The following is a 21181-nucleotide window of genomic DNA, read 5'->3' on the forward strand; positions in this document are numbered from 1 at the left end:
TCCAGGCCCTTGACATCTGCCTTGACTTAGCTATGGAACAGATAGTTGGGATGAGCAGTATATAGGCCACAGGAAGAACTTGGCTTCATCTTGGAGTTGGGAGGAACCATAGAAGTCTTAGCAGGAAAAGCCTAGAAGATTTCCACCCAGGCAGATGCTCAGTGCAGGATTAGAGGCAGGAAGCTGCCTTGAATCTCAGCCACTATGATGGGGCAGAGTCATTCAGTTATGTGGGGGTGGAACCCATGGATGTCATGAGTCTGCACCCTGTGGATGGATCTAGATGCTGTGCTGATCTTCCTTGCAGGTGTCCAGCAGGGAGCTCATGTGCCGCTCATGCCTAAAGAAGATGCTGCAGAAGCTGGAGGGCATGATGCGTATCCTGCAAGCTGAAACCACTGAGGGCACCTTGACACCCACCACCATTGCTGACAGCATTCTCAATATCACAGGTGCACGAGCTGCCCCTCCTCCCTCCTGACCTCCCCTCCAGCTCTTACCACCTCTTCTTAACATCCTTACTTCCTTTGCCTGTCCTAGGTGACCTCATCCATCTGGCCAGCTTGGACATGCAGGGCCCACAGCCCTTGGAGCTGGGGGCAGAGCCACCCTCCCTGATGGTGGCATCCAAGGCCTACAACCTCTCATCGGCCCTCATGTGTATCCTCATGCGTTCCCGAGTGCTCAATGAGGAGCCTCTGACTCTTGCGGGCGAGGAGATTGTGGCCCTGGGCAAGCGCGCAGACCCACTCAGCCTTCTGTGCTATGGCAAAGCCTGGGGGCCCAGCTGCCACTTCTCCATCCCCGAAGCCTTCAGCGGGGCCCTGTCAGACCTCAGTGATGTGGTACAGCTCATCCTCCTTGTGGACTCTAACCCCTTTCCCTTTGGCTACATCAGCAACTACACTGTCTCCACCAAAGTGGCATCTATGGCATTCCAGACGCAGACTGGCACACAGATCCCTATTGAGCAGTTGGCTGCAGAGCGCGCCATCACAGTGAAGGTGCCAAACAACTCAGACCAGGCTGCCCAGAGTTCCCACAGTCCTGTGGGCTCTACCATTGTACAGCCCCGGGCCTCAGTCAGTGCTGTGGTCACTGCAGACAACAGCAACCCTCAAGCTGGGCTGCACCTCAGGATCACTTACACAGTGCTTAACGGTGAGTGTAAGGGGTGGGCACATGACCTGCCTGCCTTTCTTCGTCCTTGTCCTGGGGAGGGGTATCTGTGCAGGCAGCATTCAGTTTGCAGTCACTGGTCCTGGGGTTCAGCTAATACTCAGTTTCCTTTCCATGAATCCCACATGCCTGTGCCACAGAGAAGCATGTGTGACTTCCACGCGGAATTTCCTGTAGTCCTCTGCCTAGCTGGCCCTTAAGCCCCATGGCAACAACTCGTGGGGTATCCTCAGGGTAATTTGGTGGCTGTCTGATACTGTGTATATTGCCTCCAGCGCGCTATCTGTCTGAGGAGCGTGAGCCCTATTTGGCTGTGTACTTGCACTCAGTGTCCCAGCCCAACGAGTACAACTGCTCGGCTAGTAGGAGGATCAGCCTGGAGGTGCTGGAGGGAGCTGATCACAGGCCCTACACCTTCTTCATTGCCCCAGGGTGAGTGCCTCCCACCAGAACCACAGCAATGGGCGGGGGAGAGTGCAAGGAGGTGGCAGAGGGTGAATGCGACTTGGCCCACATTAGCCCCGGGTGTGTGGACCTTATGGAACCAGGGCAACGGGAAGGCTGGCCATGGCATCTGGCAATCAGTCTGGCTGTGACACTGCCCTGTCCCTTACAGCACAGGGACCTTGGGCAGGAGTTACTACCTGAACCTGACCAGCCACTTCCACTGGTCTGCACTGGAGGTGTCTGTGGGCCTCTATACATCCCTGTGCCAGTACTTCAGCGAGGAGGCTATGATGTGGAGAACCGAGGGCATTGTGCCCCTGGAGGAGACCTCACCCAGCCAGGCTGTCTGCCTCACTCGACACCTCACTGCCTTTGGTGCCAGCCTTTTTGTGCCTCCCAGCCATGTCCAGTTCATCTTCCCTGTGAGTAATGCCCCTGCTCCTGGATCCTTTTCATATTGAGAGGGTCTCCTGATTCTATCCTTAGAAACCAGAGGAGCATGAGCTGAAGCAACCTGTACCTGATGACTCTCTCTTCCCAGGAACCATCTGTAAGCATTAACTACATTGTCCTCCTGACGTGTGTCATATGCCTGGTGACCTATGTGATCATGGCTATGATCCTGCGCAAGCTAGACCAGCTGGATGTTAGCCGGGTCCGTGTCATCCCATTCTGTGGGAAGGGGGGCCGCTTCAAATATGAAATACTTGTTAAGACCGGCTGGAGCCGAGGTTCAGGTAAGGAGAGGGGTGGTGGTTGCATGGGGACATGGAGTCAACCCTGGTCTAGACCCTCCAGCCTTGATCCTGGACCCTGTCATGATTATGGAGACTGGTGTCACAAAACAAGTGCTCAGTACTCAAGTAAATAAGGACAAATCTTAGAGATGAGAAAACAACAAATACAAATTGTGGGTATAGCTCAGTGACAGAACAGTGACCTAGGATGTGCAAGGCCCTGGGCTTCATCCACAGCACTCACAAATGCGAAGGAACTTACATTCATCTGTCTTTCCTGGAAAGACAGCAGGTCCAGAAGCCACGTAAGTGCTCCTCATGCTGCAGAGCAGCCGCACACGAGTTCAGCCCGCACTGCTGCAGCTGCAGCCCTGCCTGCATGTCTCCTCTCTATGGCTGGGCGGGGGTGGGCTCCCTGTGCAGACCGGCTGGCCTCACAGGTCTCTGCTGTGGGTTGGAGTGAGTGCTGCGATTAAGTCCGTGCCAGCTGATGCTCATTATTAACACTAGCGCTCACTGTGGGGCTGCAGAGATGGCTCAGCAGGCGAAGGCACTCGCCATCAAACCTGGCAACCCGAGTTTGATTCCTAGGCTCCATAAGCTGACAAAAGAGAACAGACCCTATGGTTAATTCTCTGACCTTCACATGTGCACTGTAGTTTGTACAAGTGAAGTAAAATGCAGTAACAAAACAAAACAAAACACCCAAGGTGCTAGCTGCCAGTGGTGGCACACCCCTTTAAACTCAGCACTCAGGAGGCAGAGGCAGGAGGATCTCTGAGTTCGAGGTCAGCCTGGTCTACAGAGTGAGTTCCAGGATAGCCAGGGCTACATAGAAACCCTGTCTCAAAAACAAACAAAACAAAAAATTCAAATCAAGGTATTTAGCTGGGTATGGTGCCACATGCCTTTAATCCCAGCAGACAGGAGACAGAGGCAGATGGGACTCTATAAATTTGAGACCAGCCTGATTATATAGCAAGTTTCAGTCCAGCCAGAGTTAAACAGTAAGATCCTGCCTCAAAATTTTGGAAAAAAAGTTTAAAAAATAATGCTAAGTAAAAGCTCACTGTTTGGGTAGACTGAAAGAAATGCATTGTAAAGGCGCTTTCACCAAAACTGGGCTCACTTTCTGGGAATCCACATGATGGAAAGAACCATCCTGCAAGTTACCCTCTGACCGCCATAAGTAAGCCGAGACACAAATGCCTCCCAAAATAAGTGGAGTTTTGCTTTTTTTTTCTCTTGTACAATACATCCGGACTGCAGCCTCCCTTCCCTCCACTCCTCCACTCCTCCCAGTTATCCCTCCACCTACCCTCTCCCTCACATCCACTGTTCCTCCATTTCCTGTCAGAAAAAAGCAAGCCTGCCAAGCATATCAGCTGAACATGGTATAAGATATAGTAGGACAAGGCACACCTCATATCATGGCTGGGTGTGACATCCTAGTGGGAGGAAAGGGGTCCTTCCTCCCCCTCCTCTTCCTCCTCAGGGTTTCCTGAGCTCTGCCTAATGTCTGGCTGTGGGTCTCTGTGTCTGCTCCCGTCAGCTGCTGGGGAAGCCGCTCTGATGATGAATGGGCCGGCCCTGGATTTTTGTGTATAAGTTGTTTGGTTTTGTTTTGAATCAAAGGTATTAAGGATATTAATATTTCCCCATTATTTCACTTACAATTCACACTCCTGGCTGGACAGTGGTGGTGCACTTCAATCCCAGCACTTGGGACACAGAAGCAGGTGGATCTCTGAGTTTGAGGCTGCCTGGTCTGCAGAGCAAGTTCTGGGACAGCCAGGGATACAGAGACCTGTCTTAGGGGGAAAGTTCACAAGGTTGGGCTTCATAGTGAGGCCCTATTCCAAAGACACAGACACAGACACACCCTGGAAGAGAAGGCACCTGGCTTGCTTTTGGAATCTTCAAATATTGTGAGTGCAGCTTCTGCAGTGACTTCGGAGGCAAAGAGTAGGCTCTGTCAAGTGACACAGTTCAAGTCCAGATTGACTTTCAACATTTTCTGTTTGCTGTGAATGAGATGATTTGTCCCTGAGAGCTCTTCGGGAAGCTTCAACAACCTTTTACTGAAACACCACTCTTGACAACTTCCATTGTTTACTTGGAAAGTCTCTTTTCTGATAAAGTCCAATGCAAGAGCTTTTACTCCAACAACTTTGTTTATTTTTTATTCTAATTTTATTTCCTGTGTTGCATTTTCACTCATGGCGTGCGTGTGTGTGTGTGTGTGTGTGTGTGTGTGCGCGCGCGTGCGCGCACGCGCTTGAGCTGGACTCAGGACTTCCTGCTGCTGAACCACTGTGCCCTGGGCACCCCAACCCTGCCAGCTTATTTCTTTGGCATGCCATGCTTCATTGTTGCTACTGGTTTTCTCTTCTGAGTGCCCAGGGTTAAAAGTTGGGTTCATCTGTAGAGAAAAGGAGACTCCCTAGCAGGAGTCTGTGTGACTGAAGTGTGAGAAGGCCTGGTTACTGCTATGATGTGTATCCTATCACTTGATAGACTGCCAAGGTCTATAGTCCTGGCTGCTGGAAGCCATGCTGCTGTGTGTTTGGTGTTTGTTAACAAATTTAGGAAATTGAGATTTGTGTCTATTTGAACTATGCATGCTGGACCTGGTGGTGTAGACCTGTAATCCCAGCTACTTGGGAGGCTGAGGCAGAGGGATCACAAATTCAGGCTTGTTTGGGCAACTTAGTCAAATTCTGTATTTAAATAAAATGTTTTTAAAATAGCTAGGGATGGACCTCTGAGAAAAGGCATTGCCTGTAGTACAGAGCCTTGGGTTCAATCTGCATTACTATAAAAGTAAAAATTTTTAAACCTGTTTAAAGCTAAGGGCTGCCTGTTTTCTTGGCAAACAGGATGAGCCATACACGTTTTGTATAGAATGAGTAGCACACCAGAGTTCTCTGCTTTTTAGGTACCACGGCTCACGTCGGCATCATGTTGTACGGAGAGGACAACCGTAGTGGTCACCGACACTTAGATGGGGATAGAGCCTTTCATCGAAACAGCCTGGACATCTTCCAGATTGCCACCCCGCAGAGCCTGGGCAGCGTTTGGAAGATCCGAGTGTGGCATGACAACAAAGGTCTGGGTGACATCTGGTGCCACCCCTGCATCCCCCAGCCTGCTTCAGTCCTCACTGAGGTGCTTTTCTCCACAGGACTCAGCCCTGCCTGGTTCCTGCAGCACATCATCGTCCGGGATCTGCAGAGCGCCCGCAGCACCTTCTTTTTGGTCAATGACTGGCTGTCTGTGGAGACTGAGGCCAACGGGGGCCTCGTGGAGAAGGAGGTGCTTGCAGCAAGTAAGGCCACCACCTGCTGGGGCGGAGACAGGGCGGAGGGGCATGACAGTGACACAGTGACGGGCGGTTCACTGCTTCCCTGCTGTAACCCTCCTAAATCTTCCCAGATGAAGCTGCCTTGTGGCAGTTTCAGCGGCTCCTGGTGGCTGAACTCCAGAGAGGCTTCTTTGACAAGCACATCTGGCTCTCCATATGGGACAGGCCACCTCGTAGCCGCTTTACTAGAGTCCAGAGGGTTACCTGCTGTGTCCTCCTCCTCTGCCTCTTCCTGGCTGCCAATGCTGTGTGGTATGGAGTTGTGGGAGATACCACCTACAGGTAGGTCTTGTGAGGTTTGGTGGTCCCCTGGCTGACGTCCTCCTACTCTTCTCTCTAACTCATTCATTCTTTTCTCTCTCACCTCAGCATGGGGCCCGTGTCCAGTCTGATGTCACCAAGTGTTGACACAGTTGCCATTGGCCTTGTGTCCAGTGTTGTAGTCTACCCTGTCTACCTGGCTGTCCTGTTCCTCTTCCGGATGTCCCGGAGTAAGGTGGGCTGAGTCAGGGCCTCAGCACTCTGAGGTCACCTGTGCTTTGTGTTGTTGGTGGCAGCCAGAGAAGCAAGTCCAGAAACCAAAATGATTTCTTTGAAAGGCTAGACAGAACTGATCAGCCATCAGCTGATCGACTAAAGGGAAGAGATTCAAATTACCAAAGTGTGAACTAGAGGATGCATCTTGGTCCCTCCAGAGAAGGACGGGGCTAGAAGCAAATCCCATGAGCAGCCATACACCAGGGAGTATAGAAGAAGCAGTTGATTGCTAGAAAGACACAAACTGCCAAAGTCACTTCAAAAAGAACTCAAGGTGGCCACACAACACACCTATAATCCCAGAGGCAGGTGGATCTTTGAGTTCAAGGCCAGCCTGGTCTATAGAGCAAGCTCCAGGACACCCAGGGCTACAGAGAAACCTTGTTTTGTTTTTGTTTTTGTTTTTTGATCCAAAAAACAAAACCTTCAAGGATCTCTACCGCAAGTAAAGAGCCCAAGTCAGTCATTGAGAATCGTCACAAAGACAAGCCAGGCCAGTGGCTTCCTGCCCAGTTCTAGCAGCCATTGAAGACTGACATCACTGTTCTTTCCACACAGGTGTCTGGGGACCAAAACCCCACACCCACAGGGCAGCAGGCCCTAGATGTTGACAGCTACCTGGACCCATCTGTGCTAGACAGCTCCCTCCTCACACTCTCTGGCCTCACAGAGGTGAAGGCTCCCCCAGGGACTCAGGGCAGGCTGAGCTGGTTAGGACTGGTTGGGCTGTCATCTCTGCTGCTGCAGACCACACTAACCTGCTTTTTCCTTCCAAGCAGGCCTTTTCTGGGCAAGTGAAGAATGACTTGTTTCTGGAAGATGCTAAAAGGTGAGACTGCCTGAAGAAGCTATGAGCTTTGGCCTAAGTCAGCATTGCCTGGCAGGCCATGGTAGGGTGTAGGGTGTGTGTCCTCTTCCTGTTTTGGCAGTCTCTGGGTACCATCACTGGAGTGTCTTGTGTGTGATGCTCCTTGTGCTTGTATAACTAGACTTGGGTCAGGTACATGTAACTATGTCTGTGTTGCCCACAGCCTGGTGTGCTGGCCGTCCAGTGAGGGCACCCTTAGTTGGCCAGACCTGCTCAGTGACCCATCTGTTATGAGCAGCACACTGCAGCGATTGGCCCAGGGCAGGCCTGGCTGCATGTTGGGCTCAGAGGAAGATGGTGCCTCTCTGGTTAGCCCTTCCTTGCCTGCCAAATACTTGTCAGCCTCAGGTGAGTCAGAGGTGGGAAGGAATGGCTTCCAAGCTCTAGGGGAATTCAAGGTACCAAGTGCCATGCCACTTCAACATGATTTGTTTTCTCTAGACGAAGACCTGATCCATCAGGTACTGGCTGATGGGGCCAACAACCCGGACCCTACCCAGGATGCCCTCATAGAGAGAGACCTGCTTACTAGCCTGTGAGTGGCTGGCATGGTTGGAAGGAGGTAGGGTGTTTGGTGCAGCTGTGAGGTGAGACCTATGCCTGCCTCGGGAAGGTGAGGCCCTGACTGCTGGACTGTGCCTGTGTTGTTTGGCTGCAGGCATGGGGTATTTGAGAAACGGTGAGGTGACCAGCACACGCCTCAGGGGCTTGGTCTGGGAAGATATTTTGGTTTGTATTTTGAGGCAAGGTCTTACTGCACATCTGTAAAGGAACTTTGATTTTGGAGTCAAAATTGAGAAATCATGGAAACATTCATTTTCACTTATGATTATTTGAGTGCTTAAGAATTAACAAGTTTCTTGGTTTTCTTGATTCAGTGACAAGAATTCACATAGCATTATACATTCTTTTTCTCATCTGTATCTATTTCAACATCTATATTTTTGTTTAAAATTTTTGTTTGTTTTTGTTTTTCGAAACAGTGTTTCTTTGTGTAGACCTAACTGTTCTGGAACTCACCCTGTAGATCAGGCTGGCCTGGAACTTACACAGGTCTACCAGCCTCTGTCTCCTGAGTGCTGGGATTAAAGACATGCACTGCCACCACCTGGCTCATTCTAAATTTCTTTCTTTTTTCTTTTCTTTTAAGATTTATTTATTTATTTTATGTATGTGCATACACTGTAGCTGTCTTCAGACACACCAGAAGAGGGCATCAGATCCCATTACAGATGGTTGTGAGCCACCCTGTGGCTGCTAGGATTTGAACTCAGGACCTCTGAAGAGCAGCCAGTACTCATAACCACTGAAGCATCTCTCCAGCTTCCTAATTTCAGACACCAGAAATTAGTGATGTATGAACTGTACCAGAATGTAGAGAGGGAGACTCCTCTGAATGACTTGACCATGGCCTGGAGAAACTAGTGACCTAGGGAATCACTGCTCATGGCTCCCAGCTCCCTACCTGAAGCTTCTACATCTGTGCTCCTCAGGGTCAACCCAGAGCTGAGTCCCCCAGAGGTATTCTATTCCTACTAGGTGACTGAGACAAGAGTCTGTACTTTGTGGCTCTCTTTGCCATCATTCTTTAACAAATTCTCTGAGCTTCTTTCCAAATGCAGGGACTCGTGTGTTCCCAGCTGTACCTTCCATCTCATGACCTCTTCTGCCTGGATCGTTGTAGGACCTGCTCTCTGGGCTCTGGACAAACTCTAGTTCTCTGACCCTGTTTTTGTGGCTCCCTCATGTTCTTGCTGTACCACACATTACCTTGCGTTCTGTGCTTATAAGGACAGTCAGTCTCCTGGCAACCTCCAGTTGTCCCCATCTCAGCCTCACAGTTGGGATGGCGGGCAGTGCTAGCCAGCATTCCCCAGGACTTTGGCATTCGGTTGAGAGTGGCTCTGTACCTGGTGACTGACTGAACACCGACGGGCACAGCTTGCTCCTGCAGCTGACTGAGTCTGATGAGAACCTGGTGCTCTGTGCTGTGCATCGTAACAGTCTTTGTCTCTGCAGTTCCTCTGTAGACAGCCACAGCAAGAGTAGTAAGAAGTAGTGTGCCTGTTCCTCATTAGATGGGAAGGCTGATATTAGATAAATGCTCTATGACTTTTATGTTTAGCAAAGTCAATTTAAAGAAAAGGCATTTCCATTTGTTCGCTGGTCTGTGGGTGCTTGCCTTGATAAACCTTGCTCATTAAGTGGCACACACAGATCCAGAGACATTAGGCTCAGTGGAAGGTGAACAGTTAGTGTGGACCATGTAATTCAGAGCCCTTGGACACAGAAAGCGCCATAAAGTATGGGAACTTTCCCTCAGACAACATGGCGTCTCATGTCTTCTTTCTGCCCTTTTAGCCTTGCTTTCTTGTTTGTTTGTTTTTGAAACAGAGTCTCACTATGTATTGGCTGAATTGGAGCTCACTGTGCAGGCAAGACTGACTTTTAAAACACAAACCACACAGGGTATGCGTCTCTGCAGCATTCTACAGGGCAGGGCTTGGAGAGTGCGTGAGAGGTTTAGAACATAGTCCTGTGTGGCTGGCGTGAGCTTGGAGAAGGGCTACTCCCTTCATGCCAGGACAGAACATGCAAGATACAGACTTAGTATTCCCTTAGTTGGCCCTGGGAAGTGGGTTTATATACAGAAAGCAAGAAGAAGGACTGTAGTGTCCTGCAGCCCAGCAACACATTGCCTGGTTCAGGACTCAAGGGTGCTGAAGCAGCGGTTCCTAGATGATGCGTATCACTCAGACCACTGCTGCTGCCTCCTTGGAGGATGCACAAAACTCATGGCCCCTTCCTGTGCCCAGGTCCAGTGCTCCTGGGGAGAAAACAGAAACTCTGATACTGCAGACAATGGGGGAGAAGAGACCACCCAGCATGGGCCTGACTTGGGAACAGTCCCCGGTGACAAGGCTTTCCAGGACAGGTACACCCACACAGAGCAGGACATCCCTTCCAGGCCTTCCTGGGCTGGCAGCCATGCAGTTGTCTGTGTGTCTCCAGGGCTGGTGGAAGGTCTTCGGAAGAGGCTGCTGCCTACCTGGTGCGCCCCGCTGGCCCATGGGCTCAGCCTACTCTTGGTAGCTGTGGCTGTAGCAGTTTCAGGGTGGATTGGTGCCAGCTTCCCTCCCAGCGTGAGTGTCATGTGGCTTCTCTCAAGCAGCTCCAGCTTCCTGGCCTCATTCCTTGGCTGGGAGCCCCTTAAGGTGAGAGGGCTCCTGGAGGGGAGGGACTGCCGGTTTCATGCCTGCCAGCTGACCGCACTGCCACTGCAGGTCCTGCTGGAAGCGCTCTACTTCTCACTGGTAGCCAAGCGGCTACACCCTGATGAAGATGACACTCTGGTAGAGAGTCCCGCGGTAACGCCTGTAAGTGAGCGTGTGCCCCGGGTGCGGCCCCCACATGGTTTTGCACTCTTCTTGGCAAAGGAGGAAGCCCGCAAGGTCAAGAGGCTCCATGACATGTTAAAGGTAAGCCCTGGCCACCGCAGCACCACCTTGGCTCCCGTTGTTTGCCTTGCTCCTGACCTCCAGTGGACAGTCAGTGTTTTGCACCTCCTGTCCTCCCATTACCTGCTGCCCCCTCTCTGTGCTAATGTACATCTCAGGGTCCTGCCACACCTAGCCTAGAGGGCGCTGGGCACAGCCATTTTATTTTAGTTCACGGCCTGTGTGTGTGTCTTCCCCCAAGAGGAGCATTAGCCATAGGAATGTAGGACTATGCTGCCATTCCTTAACTCAGACTTGACACCCCACCGCCACCCCTGCCGTCCCTGCACCCGCCACTAAAGGTACCCTGCCCTAGCCCTGTGGGATGGGATCAGCTGGTCAGAGCCATCTCTCCCTGTCCCCAGAGCCTCTTGGTGTACATGCTTTTCTTGTTGGTGACGCTGCTGGCCAACTATGGGGATGCTTCTTGCCATGGTCACGCCTATCGCCTGCAGAGTGCCATCAAGCAGGAGCTGGACAGTCAAGCCTTTCTGGCCATCACCCGGTAGGGACATTCAGGACACATACACTTATACACTGGGCCAAGGTGGCACCGATGCCCACCAAGGCCCACTTTTGTTTGGTCTTTAGTCCACCCCACCCTGTAGGGATCATTTGGAAGTGTGTAGAGTCAAGGGTGTCCTACAGTTCATGAGCCACAAATCATCCTGGGTAGCTATGAATGAGTCCTCAGTTGTATGGTTCTCAAGCATGACCTTTATAGACAACAACATGTCACAATGTCATACAACCCCTGTGTGGCCCAGATAAGCAAAAGACTGGACATTCACTGTTTGATGGTTAGAACCAGAAACATGCTAGGCTACCCAGTGGGTAGAGAATTGGAACACTGCTTAGTCTTCTGTGGTACCCAGCAAAATATCAGGATAAAGTTATCTGCCCCAAATCCAGCAGTCCGAGAGTAGGGAACACGGGCCAGCATCATCCCTTCCGGCTGCTACAGCAGCACTTCCTGGACCCTGACAGCCTTGATCTCAGTGATGGACTATTGTTGGCAGGTCTGATGAGTTCTGGCCATGGATGTCACATGTGCTCTTGCCCTACGTCCATGGGAACCAGTCTAGCCCTGAGCTGGGGCCTCCACGGCTACGGCAGGTGCGGCTGCAGGAAGGTGAGCTGGGGATGGTGGTCCATGCTGATCATCCTGCTGCTTCCTTAGCAACCGCAGTTGGGCAGTTTGAACTCTGCTTAACTGGATGGTTTTCCTCCGTTGCTTTTTTTTTTTTTTTTGTTGTTGTTCTTTTTTTCGGAGCTGGGGACCGAACCCAGGGCCTTGCGCTTGCTAGGCAAGCGCTTTACCACTGAGCTAAATCCCCAACCCCCTCTGTTGCTTTTTTATAACATCATAATGTTTGCTGTATGGGAGGCTAAGAGATTTGGGGAGGTCACAGCTCAGGGGCACAACCGAGTTGAACAGTGAGTCACCCATTGGGTTATGTATAGTATGTCCTGAGTCCCAGCCCTCTGCTTTCTAGCATTCTGTCCAGACCCTTCTAGCTCAGAGCACATGTGTTCAGCCACAGGAAGTTTGAGCACCAGTGACTATGGCATTGGCTGGCAGAGTGTGGTGCAAAATGGCTCTGAGACATGGGCTTACTCTGCCCCGGACCTGCTGGGGTGAGTAGAAAAGAGCCTGAAGCCCACCGGGGTAAGGGGAGTTCTCCAGAGGATCTTCTGGCCCCCTCGGGGCCTATCAGTTACTCTCAAAACTAGAGAGTTTCCAACCCTGCCCTGTCTCCACAGCGCCTGGTACTGGGGCTACTGTGCAGTGTATGACAGTGGGGGCTACATACAGGAGTTAGGACTAAGTCTGGAGGAGAGCCGTGCCCGGCTGGGTTTCCTGCAGCTGCACAACTGGCTTGACAGCAGGTGGGTGCTGAGTGGGGAATGGCAGGCCTCTGAGCCTCACTTCTAGCCAGCTGTCCCCATGCCTAGCCCTGAGTCCTCTGTGCCCCGCCCCCCCCCATGCCCCCTTTGTAACTGGTGATTAAACCATAGCCACTTCCCATCCTGTATCCAATGCTCCTGTACACATGGCCCCTTGTGCTGACAGCATCCTCCATGCAGGAGCCGTGCAGTGTTCGTAGAACTCACCCGCTACAGCCCTGCTGTGGGGCTACATGCTGCTGTTACACTGCGCCTCGAGTTCCCTGTAGCCGGCCATGCACTGGCTGCCTTCAGTGTCCGCCCATTTGCATTACGGCGACTCAGCACCGGCCTGTCTCTGCCACTACTCACCTCGGTATGCCCTTCCCCTTGACATCTCCTGAGAACCCTGATCATGCCCCCATGGGGATCTGAACACTGGACAACACCCTCATGTATCTCCTCTCAACCCTGCTCATGCCCGTCCCAGGTGTGCTTGCTGCTCTTTGCCTTATACTTCTCCGTGGCTGAGGTGCATACCTGGCGCAGAGAGGGGTGTGCACGCACAGCAAGGCCTGAGGCCTGGGCGCGGTGGCTTCTGGTGATGTTGACGGCAGCCACAGGACTGGTACGCCTGGCCCAGCTGGGCATTGCTGACCGCCAATGGACCCGTTTTGTGCACGACCATCCACACCACTTCACTAGCTTTGACCAAGTGGCTCAGCTGGGCTCTGTGGCTCGTGGACTGGCAGCTTCACTTCTCTTCCTGCTTTTGGTCAAGGTGAGGGCAAGAGGTGCAGCCTGGTGCATGACTAGGACCGGACTCCATGGCCTGGGGAAAGCTGACAAACTACCTCCTGTCCACAGGCTGCCCAGCAGCTGCGGTTTGTGCGCCAGTGGTCTGTTTTTGGCAAGACATTGTGTCGGGCGCTGCCAGAGCTCATGGGAGCCACCTTGGGCCTGGTCCTGCTTGGCGTGGCCTATGCACAGATGGCCATCCTGGTAGGTTGCTGCTGTGGGGTAGCAGGAAAGGGCTTCCCCAAGGGCGTGCCTTTATCTGTGTCTCTTTCCCGTAGCTTATTTCCTCTGGTGCAGATACTCTCTACAGCATGGCCCGAGCCTTCCTGGTACTGTGCCCTGGGGCGAGGGTCCCCACTCTGTGCCCTTCTGAGTCCTGGTACCTGTCCCCACTGCTGTGTGTGGGGCTCTGGGCTCTGCGAGTGTGGGGTGCCCTGAGGTTAGGGGCTGTCCTCCTGCGTTGGCGGTACCATGCCTTGCGTGGGGAGCTTTACCGCCCAGCGTGGGAGCCCCAGGACTATGAGATGGTGGAGCTTTTCCTGCGTAGGCTTCGGCTCTGGATGGGCTTCAGCAAGGTCAAGGAGGTGGGTACGGCCCAGTGGGGGGGAGAGGGACACACCCTGGGTCTCGCGAGCCCAGGGTGCAGCCGGACTGACCGAGCCCCTGTGCCGCCCCCAGTTCCGCCACAAAGTCCGCTTTGAAGGAATGGATCCACTGCCTTCCCGCTCATCCAGGGGTTCCAAGTCATCCCCAGTTGTGCCTCCACCCAGCGCAGGTTCAGAAGCTTCACACCCTTCCACCTCATCCAGCCAGCCAGATGGGCTGAGTGCTGGCTTAGGCCGCTCAGCACTGAGGCTGGAACCAGAGCCCTCACGCCTACATGCTGTGTTTGAAAGCCTGCTTGTCCAATTTGACCGACTCAACCAGGCCACAGAGGATGTCTACCAGCTGGAGCAACAACTCCAGAGCCTTCGAGGCCATGGGCACAGCGGACCTCCTTCCTCGCCCTCCCCTGGTGGCTTCCCAGCCTCTCAGCCAGCTTTGCCCAGCCGCCTTGCTCGGGCCAGTCAGGGGCCAGATCAGACTACAGGCCCTAGCAGGGTGTCCCTGTGGCCTAATAACAAGGTCCACCCCAGCAGCACTTAGTCCCTAGGGGTCTTGCCATTCCTTTCCCTGGGAGTGCCTGGAGCTTACACTGGCCTCTCAGAGCCAGGGTGGACACCACTCAGTATTACCTTCTGCTGCCCTCTAGGTTGGGCTAGGCAGAGCAGCTGCACACCAGTTCTTCCGGGTACAGGTGTTGCTGCCTTCCTTACCTGCCCACCTATGGGGCTTCAGCACTTTAAAAAGGCTGTATGGCCAGCCAGGACCCAGGGTCCCCTCCGCACAGGAGGACACAGCAGTATTGGACCAAGTGAGTACCCAGCCTCCAAGATGCTAATTTATTTCCCCCGAGTCCTCAGGTTCAGCGGGCTGCGCCCAGCTCTACCCCTAGGCGGCCATCTCCTCTTGCTAAAATCTAAGCTCGAGGGAGGGCTAGGCTACACTTCTCCTTTATCCGTCCCCTAAGTTATTACCACCTCTCCTGTTTCCGCAGCATCCTTGCCCTCTAGTTCCCACCTGCTTCCTATGTCCACCATCAATAATTTATATGGGGTTAAAATGTATATATTTTTGTATGTCAGTATTTTCTACTTGGGCTGAAAATGGGTCCACTGTTACCCAGGGCAGGGGTGCGGGGAGCTGCAGCTATTACTGGATCCGAGTCTGGCCTTGGGCAGGCGCTGGACAGCAATTGGGGCCACCATGGCCTTGTTTCCCTCCCTTGTCTGGGGCCAGGCAGCACGCAGATCTGCTGGTCTCAGATCTGAGCAAGGGCAGGACTACTATGGGATGAAAGATGCCAAGAAGTTATTGGACAAGCCCACCAATGGGGCTGGCCCCATGGCGGGGGGAGGGGGGGAGAATGTATGCAATGGCACCTGCCTGCCTCTGTGGGCTCAGCTGCAGCTCTAGCCTTGATTCTGCTCCAGCCCCAAACAGACAAGACAAAGTCAAATAAAGAAGCTGTCTGACTGCTGTCTGTGCTGCTCTCTGAACTCCAAGGGCCAGATGGGCACGGGCAGTTTTATTTCATGTAAGAGTACAGTCAGGAGGTGTCATTCAGGGAAGGGCCAGGTGCATGGCCACGGGACTCCAGTTGTGGCTCTGGTGGCCTCACACAAACTCTGTGAAGTCATCCACAGAGGAAATGAGGCGTTTCCGCTGGCCTGTCTCGTAGGTGGGTGTAGCCTCCGTAGGGGCTTGAGCTGGGACTTTGGTATGGGCTGGAGGGTGCATCAGAGGCAAGCTTGGGTTTGAATAGTGCACTTCTTCACGGATCTAGAGAGAGAGAAAGCTTTGGCAGTGAGCCCAGAAGTTCTGTTCCAACAAGATTCAGACGTCACATCTCAGAAGCCCTGTCCTTCCTACCCGCTGACGGAGACGCTTAATGTGGCGGAGTCTTGCGATCCACTTGGAGGGATAGATGTCCGTGGGGTTGGATCGGCTGTGGTGTACCTGTGAGGCCATCTGGAGAGGACAGAGTATGGCCATAGTGAGCTCCACCGAGGAGCACCACACTACCATCTCCCCAGGCTGCAGCCACTACTCACATTTGCATGCAGGGCCATCTGTCGGGCCACAAAGGACAGGTTGCGGTCAGACACAATCTTGGCCACACTGGTGTCCACAAGGCCCTCCATGTCTGTGGAGACACACTGCTCATACCTGACTCAGGCCAAAACTGCCACCCTACCCAGCCTGGGCCTCACCTTTCCTGCACTGCAGGGTCAACAGGTTGCATTTATAGTCCAGCGGTGTGATGATCACATGGACGAAGTTGAACTGGCCCTGCCCAGACGAGAGGAAAATCCTCCTGGTATGAGCATGCGCTAAAGGCAGGCCCTCTGCTCTGCTGTGTCGAGGATTGTCACCTCAGCAAGGCAGCATTTGTCCACCTACCTTTGTCTCCATCTCTGGCTAAACAACCTACTCTCCATCTGGGCCCTAACAGATTTGTTTATGTTTAGCTTAAAACATACAACCTGTCTTACAGGCTGCCTGGCACCCCGAAGTACTCCCGACACACATACACAGACATAAGAGACAAAGCTGAGGCTATTCTCCTGGGATGACATTGCCCATGAGCCCCTGTACACTGGCTTCCCAAAGCCTTGCCTCACCTCCCCTAGCTGTGATACAGTGCAGACCCAACAAGGACCCTTAAAAGCCACTGTAAGCAGACTGCACACACTGTACACAGCCCAGGACATATTCACCTAGTTAGGCTTGAGGGCCACAGCTCATCCTATATATGAAGAAAGGTTTTGTGATCATGTCTCCTGTGTCTCTGATAGCCTGTCCCAGTACATGGGGCTCCCAGATCCTACCCTCTCCCAAGACAACACTCAAGGCCACTTCTAGATATACCAGCGAGCATTTTGTAGATGGCCTGGGCTGCTGATCAGCCTGGTGATGGGAGTGGCAGAGCTCAGCCATTGCCTTGGTACCCAGCACATGGAGATCTCACTCACCTTAATGGTGCCCAGCTTGAAGTCCTCACCAGAATCATTGTAGATGATAGAAACAAAGTCATTGCCCAGGTGCCGTTTCTTGTCACAACGGTGCTTGTCCACATCCTTGGTGGGCATCAGGGTAGCAATGTGGAAAACAGCTGTAGGGTGGGTGACACTGGACTGGGTGCCAGGACAGGATACCAAATGCTGGACTTAAGGGCCCAGGCTCAGATCCCTGTTCCCTCCAGATCTCCTGTTTCTTTCCCAGAGGGCAGGGCTTGGAAGCAGGCCTGCCTAGAGCAGTACACACCTTGCATGATGTCATCATGCCAGCAGTACGTGAACTGTCCATCCTCGCCACACACATCCAGTCCACCTAAGTACACCTTGTCTGGTTGGCAGTCCTTCAGCTCAATAAGCCGACCCAGGCCTGTCAGAAACTCTGTGTACCTATAAGAGCCATGCTCATTTGATAGGATGGCCAGCTCACTGCTGCTCTGTGGAAAAATCCAGGGCGTGAGAATGGCACCACTTTAACAGTCCTAAGCCTGGCAGGTTCGGCACTGATGGAAATCATCTCCCACTCGGCTACTCTCATGCTCACAGCTGTCCTGTCTTATACATGGGTGACCCCTGGCCTCCCTGCTTCTTTACCCTTACATTCAGCTAGCAACAACATACCCAGAACCCTAGCACTGCTCAGCAACCCTGCAACCAAACCCAAGCCTGTTCCTCTCACTTGGATAGTGATCACCTGATTCCATCAAGGCTCTACACAGCAGAGGGATATTTTTCAAAATGCTGGCACTAATGGTGGCTCAAAGTAGTCCAGGGTCCCCACCTCACTCAGAAGAAAAGTATAGCCCATGTTCATCTATTAGGCTGAGATTATCCATGATGGCCCTCTGTCTGCTGCCACTTAGCTATTCTCACTCAGTGGCCCATCCTAGGACCTCAGAGCCCTGCTATTGTGTGCATGCACCCTGCAGTCCTCACAGCTCTGCATACCAATACATTGGCCTGTCTGTCATCTCATGGCTGTGCTTCTGGCTCAGGGCTCAACAAGCTCCCAGTACTCCAGAGTATCAAAGAATCAGACTGAACTCTAAGGTGGGAGAGACCTACACCCACTGTTGAGACCCAGTAGTCCTATGCTGACTCCAGGGCCTTACCTGGCCTTCTCCCACATACAGGACAGCAATCTTGTGAGTGTCATAGGATGGGATCTGGTCAAGGAGCTGCACTGACCGTTCAAAGGACTGTAGACACACAGAACCTATGTGAGTTCAGGGCAGAGACTACCCTGCCACCAGCCGCCGCCAACCCAGATAGTCTACATAGTACCAGTCCTCAGGATGACTGTGTCTACCCAAGTAGAACACAGCCTACTGCCACGAGGGAATAGACCCTCTGTGACCCCACCCCTACTATGGCAGAAGGCAGGCTGGCCTACCTCGTTGGGCAACAGGATGGGCTTATTGGACTCATCACCAAAAAAGGGTGAATGGTAGAGCTGTAGGAACACAAAGCTGCAGGGAAAGCATTGGTCAGGGCAGGGCCAGGATGGAGGCCCCACCCACACCATGGCAGGACCTAAGTCAAGGACCCACCCTCCTCATGGCTCCCACCAGCCACAAGGAAGACACAAGGATCCGTGTCTGCCTGTTCTCCCAGGCAGTGTCTGGGAGCTCCAGCCAAAGAGAAAATGCATCCCCTGGAGATGGTAGCAACTTGGGGTTTGTGCCCACCTAGGGTTGATGCCTGGCACCTTTTCAGCACTGGAGGCCGCAGTTCTGCTCTTGAAGTTGTCCCTTTCTACCCTCTTTCCCCTTCGTGATGGAGCTGAATCAGAGATGGTATAGCCTCGGGGCCGGAGGCCACTAGGGGAGCGGGGAGAACTGGAAGGCAGGGGACCTTCAGGTGGGACTGTGATACGGCTCTCTTCACCCGGAGCTGACCAGGTAGCTGCTTCCCCATCCAGGATCCCCGACTGGGATCGGACCTTAGCCTCAGGACTCAGCCGTCCAATGTCAGTCTTGTCCCCTAGGTCTCCAAGGATGTCCTGTAAGGTCTGTAACTCAGGAGAAGAGCTAGACTTGCTCAAAGGCTGTGAGGGTTGGAAGGACAGGTCCACTGTAGGCCGAGCCCCCTCAGAGGAGATGGCCCGCTCAATGGGGATACCCCCTGCAGCCAGCTCCTCCAAGTGGGACTTTTCTTCCTGGCTAGATGCTGAGGAAGACTGCAAAGACAATTTGAAAGAAACACTGTTAGAAGGCACAAGCACAGGTTCCTCTGGGTCCCCCTCCAGTCCTCTGGCAGTGCCTGCCATCCCTTCTAACAAACTAAAAAAGGCCCACAATAAATGCCACTCAGATAGAGGGCGAGACCCCGATGGTGGGAACAGGAGCCAGGGTGGGGGTTGGGGGGTGCATGGGAAAAACTGGCCATTTCTTAGTCAGGAGGAGACCTATCCAGTTCACACAGAAAGTTAGTATAGTGCCAGGAGTCTGACAGACACTGCACCACTTGCCCCAGCTTTCCCAACAACTTCCTATGACACTCACCCTGCTGTAGGCGTCAGGCCGCTGGCAGTGCCTGTCTGTACCTAATGCTGCCTCAAAGTCCTCCAATTCGGGGGGCTCCACTGGCACATGAGCCTCTCCTGGACTTCCCTCCTCAAGAACCACGGCCGAGTCTGAGAGGACACAGACAGGGCTGCTTGCTGTGTGCTGGGCAGGGTTGGACGCTCATGTGACCTCAGAACACCAGCTTCTCCCTGCTGGAAGGGCAGCACCCTGCAGAGTTTTCCACCCTCTGCCTGTGGCTGCCACTGGAGCAGGCTAGAGATGGACTCTGAAGGCCCGGGGAGCTCTGGCTCTAACACCTGCAGCAGGCCAGTGTGCAGCAGCTCTACCCACCCCTGCATCACTAGCAAGGCAGGTAGGAGAGCGGGGCAAGAATCCCCACTCAAGGAGGACTAAAGTGTGAGAGGGGTACAGGGTCTGAAGCCAACTCTGAGACTAAGGAAAGAGGCCTTGTTTCTCCAGGGCTTTGGACCCGAGAAAGAAGCTGACAGGATGTCCCCATATGCAGACTCACAGCCTACCCTGAGGACAGAAGCTTCAAATCTGGTACCTAAGGGAAGGGATCAAGTCCCTGGCAACACAAGCCAGGACAGGGTGTGGGTAAGAAGCAATCAAGGGTCTGTGCAGCCTGACTGACACCCTCCCCTAGCTCCTGCCCACACTCCAGCAGCCATGTATACACTGCCCTTCCAGAACTGGCTCCTGTACACAGGAGAGTCTGCTGGGCAACTTTCCAGAGCCAGTGGCAAAGAGCTAGGGGCCTTGTCATCTAGGTCCTCGACCAGCTATGATGCAAGGAGACGCACAAAACAATCAGATCAGTAGCTAGCCAGGAAAAGGACTCACCAGAGCCCTAGGGCCAGGCAACCCCAACAGCTGCCACCCACAGGGAAAAGGAGACCTACCCAACCTGCCAGCCAGAGGCCACATACAGCTCAGAAGCAGAGCTCTGCTCAAAAGGACATGTGTCAAAGGGCTAAGCACAGGTGTCCTACACAAGATGTCCTCATGTCAGTCAGGACCCTGCTCCCCAAGGGTGATGAGAGGCTCAGTCAGCCATGGAAGGGTGACCAGATGAGGGACGAGGAGAACAGCGTCTATGAGGCAGAGTGGTGCTCTGCAGACCACATGGTTTCCTCACAGGGACGCACGCGCCAATACCTGCCCAGGAAACGCTCCTGTGCAGCTGTCCTTGGCAGCTGGGCTGGTACAGGGAGGAGAAAGAAGCCACTGCAAGGTAACCACGCGAGTAGCCTCGTCAGCGCAGAGACTGCACAAGGCCGAGCAGAGAGGATGGGCATAGCCCCGGGCCTGGAGAGGAGAGAGGGGAGGGCCAGCGGCGGCCAGGGCCGGCACACAGGGCTCCCAGCTCTCCAAACTGCATGCACAGCCTTTGGGAGGTCAGTGCTGGCCAGCTGCTGACGTATGAGTGTCCTCGGCCTCCAAGTACCATCTATGGCCACATGTGACCAAGGACCTAGCTGGGTAGGGTTGGCAGGCTGGGAGCACACAAGCAGGCAAGCTCAGGCATCCCACCCAGGCCCAAGCTGTGCTCGGCTGCCCACAGTGCCTCCTCACCAAGGCCAAGCCCATCATGGAGGTGCTTCAGAGAGCTCCACCCAGACACTGCCAACTTCAGCAGCATCCTGATGGTGCTAGGAAGTACCAGTCTCCAAGGAACAGGGTTTCTTCAGCAGGCACGAGCCTGCTCCTAAACTTTAGGGA

The 21181-nt window shown here is 53.4% G+C and overlaps 2 protein-coding genes across 38 annotated transcripts in view; one reads left to right on the forward strand and one right to left on the reverse strand.

Moving 5' to 3' along the window:
* Window positions 1–15394, forward strand: part of Pkd1 (polycystin 1, transient receptor potential channel interacting) — a 47950-nt gene extending 32556 nt beyond the window's left edge. For 3 of the 8 annotated variants that reach the window (XM_063268414.1, XM_063268416.1, XM_039085207.2), the window contains 25 exons: window positions 308–452; window positions 541–1161; window positions 1455–1611; window positions 1796–2048; window positions 2168–2363; window positions 5302–5472; window positions 5548–5691; window positions 5799–6009; window positions 6097–6223; window positions 6823–6936; window positions 7044–7093; window positions 7296–7480; window positions 7574–7667; window positions 9949–10067; window positions 10145–10347; window positions 10417–10611; window positions 10995–11134; window positions 11649–11761; window positions 12126–12267; window positions 12394–12519; window positions 12718–12892; window positions 13007–13297; window positions 13384–13518; window positions 13593–13898; window positions 13993–15393. In XM_063268414.1, coding sequence (XP_063124484.1) covers window positions 308–452; window positions 541–1161; window positions 1455–1611; window positions 1796–2048; window positions 2168–2363; window positions 5302–5472; window positions 5548–5691; window positions 5799–6009; window positions 6097–6223; window positions 6823–6936; window positions 7044–7093; window positions 7296–7480; window positions 7574–7667; window positions 9949–10067; window positions 10145–10347; window positions 10417–10611; window positions 10995–11134; window positions 11649–11761; window positions 12126–12267; window positions 12394–12519; window positions 12718–12892; window positions 13007–13297; window positions 13384–13518; window positions 13593–13898; window positions 13993–14460 — 4881 coding nt within the window. In that variant the 3' untranslated portion in view covers window positions 14461–15393. Of the gene's footprint in view, window positions 1–307; window positions 453–540; window positions 1162–1454; window positions 1612–1795; window positions 2049–2167; window positions 2364–5301; window positions 5473–5547; window positions 5692–5798; window positions 6010–6096; window positions 6224–6822; window positions 6937–7043; window positions 7094–7295; window positions 7481–7573; window positions 7695–9948; window positions 10068–10144; window positions 10348–10416; window positions 10612–10994; window positions 11135–11648; window positions 11762–12125; window positions 12268–12393; window positions 12520–12717; window positions 12893–13006; window positions 13298–13383; window positions 13519–13592; window positions 13899–13992 lie in introns of those variants that run through there. The other 5 variants (XM_008767539.4, NM_001414013.1, XM_008767540.4 and 2 more) reach the window with 5 other exon arrangements.
* The window catches only part of Tsc2 (TSC complex subunit 2), a 34639-nt gene continuing 28848 nt past the window's right edge, over window positions 15391–21181 (reverse strand). For 14 of the 30 annotated variants that reach the window (XM_063268444.1, XM_063268438.1, XM_063268437.1 and 11 more), the window contains 10 exons: window positions 19436–19566; window positions 18620–19110; window positions 18325–18400; window positions 18044–18130; window positions 17182–17368; window positions 16890–17029; window positions 16128–16206; window positions 15969–16060; window positions 15787–15885; window positions 15391–15696 (listed from right to left, as the gene is read on the reverse strand). In XM_063268444.1, the coding sequence (XP_063124514.1) occupies window positions 15532–15696; window positions 15787–15885; window positions 15969–16060; window positions 16128–16206; window positions 16890–17029; window positions 17182–17368; window positions 18044–18130; window positions 18325–18400; window positions 18620–19110; window positions 19436–19566 (1547 nt within the window). In that variant the 3' untranslated portion in view covers window positions 15391–15531. 30 annotated transcript variants of the gene reach the window in all.

Source organism: Rattus norvegicus, chromosome 10 (assembly GCF_036323735.1).
Source record: "Rattus norvegicus strain BN/NHsdMcwi chromosome 10, GRCr8, whole genome shotgun sequence".
In the NCBI taxonomy this organism is placed as follows: domain Eukaryota; kingdom Metazoa; phylum Chordata; class Mammalia; order Rodentia; family Muridae; genus Rattus; species Rattus norvegicus.